Source organism: Aplysia californica, unplaced genomic scaffold (assembly GCF_000002075.1).
Source record: "Aplysia californica isolate F4 #8 unplaced genomic scaffold, AplCal3.0 scaffold00703, whole genome shotgun sequence".
Taxonomy (NCBI): Eukaryota; Metazoa; Mollusca; class Gastropoda; order Aplysiida; family Aplysiidae; genus Aplysia; species Aplysia californica.
In genome coordinates, this window is record NW_004797973.1 from 21,042 (window position 1) to 25,689 (window position 4,648).

The following is a 4,648-nucleotide window of genomic DNA, read 5'->3' on the forward strand; positions in this document are numbered from 1 at the left end:
GAGAGAGAGAGAGAGAGAGAGAGAGAGAGAGAGAGAGAGAGAAAGGGAAAGAGAAAGATCGAGAGAGAAAATGTGTTGATCTTCTTTTTCGGATATTATGTTCCCACGATTATGTATGTCAGCTAAATACTCTTTCTTTCTTTCTTTCTTTTCAGACAAAAGACAGTATAATCTAAGCGATTCTCTACACTGGCTCTGACCTGAACAAACGCTGAACAATATGCTAATTTTCTGTCGACATTTACGAGTAAATTCTAACAAGCGAGTGTAGGACTACATCAAGCAAGGACATACAGCTTTCCCCTGACGTCGGTGAACCAACGGGGGGTTTCAGCCCTTATTCTTTGTGAGCCACACATTATGGACATCTCCTTGTGGATCTGCTCATTGGAACCTCAGGCATAAGAACAAAATTGTTTTCCCGGTGTGCTTCATGCTTCGCCAATATAATATTATTGTTGTTTAGTAGGTTTGATGTAGACAACCAGAAGCACAAACACTGCAGCTTGGCAGGGCTTTGTTTTATGGCCTTCAAACACGACCAACGATGAAGGCGACAGCTTGCGACTTCTCTTCTCATAACTTTGCTATCCCAGAGTACAGAGAACATCTCCCTTTGATTGGAGGAATTAAGAGTACATTCATTTATATTAATATTCCAGACAGTGAACGCACATCCTGTAAACACTAAAAGTGCGCTTTGGAGAATGTTGCAGCCAGTGAAATGGATGTGTTCTGCAATATTTCTGTAATAGAGTTCACATTATCAGTTTTATTTGATCTAACAGCGTGATAAATTAAAATGAATTGAAACACTTATGGGGAGCTATGGCCAGGTTTGTGTTATGTATGGCCTGCCCAATAAAAGTTAGTGGATCAGTTAACGCAAGAATGATACGGGAACTGCCTTCTCTTTTGCCTTACCAGTATTATCTGTCTCAAAATATCTACGTGTTTAATACTTAATGCTTAATACCTGAAAATGGTTTAAGAGGGGCTCCTAAAATTGATTCTAGTATTAAAAAGCTTTCTTGGCCCTCAGAGAAGTCAAATAAATCAAAATTAGATATTGCGAAAGACTGAGCAGTGGAATCTTTTGTCTGGTAGTTTTGGCAGCCACCTGAGGCTTCTGTATCTCTGTGCTTTGTTTCATTTATGACGAAGACAATGCCGCTATAAAAGAAAACAGGGAAGCCGGAAGCACACTGGGGGTGAATGGAAGCGAAGAGATAAAGTCCTGAAACTACGGAGTCCCTCTTCCGGGTATAATCTCTGTACTAAGCTTTTCAATCTCCACGTCTCTGTCTTCGAAATGACCTCCATTGTGTCCAGTAAGGTGAAAAACGTCAACAACAAGAACAACAACAAGAAAAAGAACAACAACGACAACAAAAATAACAATATCACACTAAACATCGCCCTGTCTGCTCAGTCTGTAAGGAACTTAACGGCAGTCGGGCAACACAGTCTTACTCCTCTACCTCACCGTTTCGATATGAAGGCTACGTGGAGAGTTCTTATTTCTCCCTATCTCGTCATATCGGACATGGATGTCCCAAGAGTCACACAACCCGCTGTATCGAACAACAAGCAGAAAACGTAATCACACATTCGTAAACGCAAAAAGGAGTGTTTTGTTTATCTGCCTCCGTCAACTGTTGGTCAGACTCAGAGAAAAAGGAAAGACTATCTATAAGGGAGAGAGAAAAGGACATCCATCGGTTACAGGTAAAGGACACACTGTCGGTCAGAGACCATTCGAGAGAAAGGAAACAACGTCTTTCGGAGATATAGGGAATACCATTTTACCACGATGGCCACATTCCGAATCGAGGTAGAAGACATCCTCATGATCTCGCTATTCGTTAACGCTTGCGTTGTGCTCCAGCTGTTCTCGAGCCGAGCGATAGAGCTGCTACTACGGCTCCTAAAGGGACTGAGTTCAAAGTCCCGAACGCTGAGGGACCTGGACATGGACAGACCAGGCTTTCTTGGCAGGGTGTAAGTATTAATTTGTCTGTTGTACCAAACTCAATGGTGTTTCCCCAAATTAATATCATCCATATGAACACTTTCCCGCCGAAAATGGCCCTAGTCAGCAATCTGCTGTGCACTACGAATTATGAATAGTTGAAACTAATGCAGGTACAGTGAAGGAAAGAGAGACACCGTGTGCATGTGTATGTGTGAGTGAAGAGGTGGGGTCAAACGTAAAATACAGCCTTTGATCTTTGAAAATGAACGTAATAAATTGCCCGCAATGGAAAACGACACGAATAAAAGTCAGCAGAAAATTCTCTAAAGGGAAAAATCATTTCACTTCAGTAAAGTACAGGTGTGGGTTTAACGTCCATATCAACACTGTTAGGTTATTTAAGAGGTGAAACCTCCGAATTAGAGAGAGAGAGAGAGAGAGAGAGAGAGAGAGAGAGAGAGAGAGAGAGAAAATGTGTGTGCATGTGTGTGTGTGTGTGTGTGTGTGTGTGTGTGTGTATGTGTGTGTGTGTGTGTGTGTGTGTGTGTGTGTGTGTGTGTGTGTGTGTGCAAAGAGAGTAAGTGAGAGAGAATTTAATGGTAGGGAGATGCACGCAGAAAACCCTCTTTCGATTTCCATATGGGGAGAATTTTTATCGAGTATCTTGGTCTTTCTGCAGGGATGCTGTTTCTCTCTTAACTCGGATTGACTCTGGTAGGCAGGGTCGAAATCCACCTCCAAAATGATCTAAAGTATGTCGATGGGGGCGTGAAACACCACTAATTTTTTTCTCTGGACAATCAAAGACACTGGTCTGCAGTGTGGCTCAAAATGACCTCAATATGTGCACCAAATGGCATTTATTTTGTGGTCTCATTCGGCAGAAATCCTCCGTGATCCCCCTTCCCGCCCTCAAATTCATCAACCCTCCCTCCCACCCACTCGCATGTGGCCCCCGCCCCCCACCCCACCCCACCCTCCCTTTCCACCGGTATGCCGGTCGAGATCGTGACAATAATATTATAATCTATAATTTAAAAAAAATAGAATTAAATGCCTTGTCCCGTTCAACCGCTATGCGTTCTTGCATTCAACTCATTCTTATACGGTTTTGTAGAAGTGGGAAGAGGAAAATTGATAACGAATTCCTATACATGCATTATATAACGGCAATGCTCAGTGGCTTCTCAGTTCTCTGCACCTTTCTTTTTATTCTGGTGCAGTTGTAAAACTTTCAAATTCTATAGAGATAGTTTTGTATCATTCTTAAAGGAAATAATATATTCTTCTTCTCTGGGTACGGAATGAATTAAATCTTAAGGGAAATTGACGAGAGCTCGGTGTGTGCAAACATCGTGAAACCCACACCTACACAGTAATACAAAGCACAAAGGCATATACACACATAGTCACACTCACAAACGCATTCCACTTACACACAAATAGACACTAACACATGCACGCACTCGCAAATATCAAGCAGAAATCAACCTGCCAAAACCAGTGCTTTATGCCTAACCTGTATTTAACATGCACCCGTATTCTGTTCATACCAACTGGAAACGGACTATCATCTTGGGTAATTTTATGCGGAAAGCATATTGTAGTAAAATAGCTAGATGTAGTAATTAGTTTCAAGTAACCTTAACAGCCTATCTCCCACGTCCCAGTGTTATCCCGCATCGGTCTGCCTACGATAGTATGTGTTGGCGCGTCCTTGGGAGCGTCCACATCGATTTGCATAACAATTGCCAGTCCCCGCAGCCTTTGCGAAAACTTCCGGGTTCGCAGGAATGTCAATTATGGTGAATGCACACCGTACCTCTTGTCGAAGCCGAACGTCCTTGTTCGACTTCATTTGTCGCCTAGACTGATAAAGATATATAGTTATTATCATAACTCATATGCTGATTAAAATCACGGTAGGTACATAAACTTGTATTCTACAAGGTTATTGTTTCTATGTACATGTATTAAACAAAATTTCTGCATCGTATATCTTACAGCAGGCTTACAAAACTGCTCGATTTCTCCAAATTAACGACTTTCAGAGCAAACCTTATTTGTTGAGATCTCAGTGTTCTAACGACGTCTTAACAAGCCAGTCGAAACTTCCGACAAAGTGGCGTCGTGTGCACACCCTATTTCTAGTTTTTCGTTGAATTTGATATATTATTATTGTCTCAGCACATGAGTCAGACTATTATTATACATGCAAAAGGTTGAAGTTTTAGTTCTTAAAGAGGGGCAGGGAGATTTTCGTTTTTCATTGGATTTTTTCTACTTAGACCAGATCCCCATGTAGGCCTACGTGGGTTAAGAACTCCTGGCAGGAAATTGCCCGTTGTTTGTCGATCGGGCGTTAACCTCTGGCCAAGACCAAACAAAGTGATAGTTATAGGCTGTTCTGACGTATTTGCTCCAGATGTCAGTTCACGTTTTCCGTTTTTGCCTTTACAAAATCTTCCCTTGCTTTTGTTCTTTTTCTGTTTTGATATATTTCTGTTTCTGTTTAATAAATAGGTCTAGAACCTTCGTGACGTGCAAGCTGCTGTTGCTCGAGAAGCACGAGATTTCGATTCCTGAGTAAGGAAGATTTAATTAATCAAGTATCTAATTCTAGTTCTCCTTCCCTCTCCCAATCCACTCATATTCATACTGCCCCCCCCCCCC

At 41.8% G+C, this 4,648-nt stretch overlaps 1 protein-coding gene across 1 annotated transcript in view; it reads left to right on the plus strand.

Moving 5' to 3' along the window:
• The first annotated feature begins 135 nt into the window (after positions 1 to 135).
• LOC101855598 overlaps positions 136 to 4,648 on the plus strand; it is a 7,910-nt gene continuing 3,397 nt past the window's right edge. Inside the window, exon 1 of the mRNA XM_005108600.3 lies at positions 136 to 2,001. Coding sequence (XP_005108657.1) covers positions 1,814 to 2,001 — 188 coding nt within the window. The 5' untranslated portion in view covers positions 136 to 1,813. The remainder of the gene's footprint in view (positions 2,002 to 4,648) is intronic.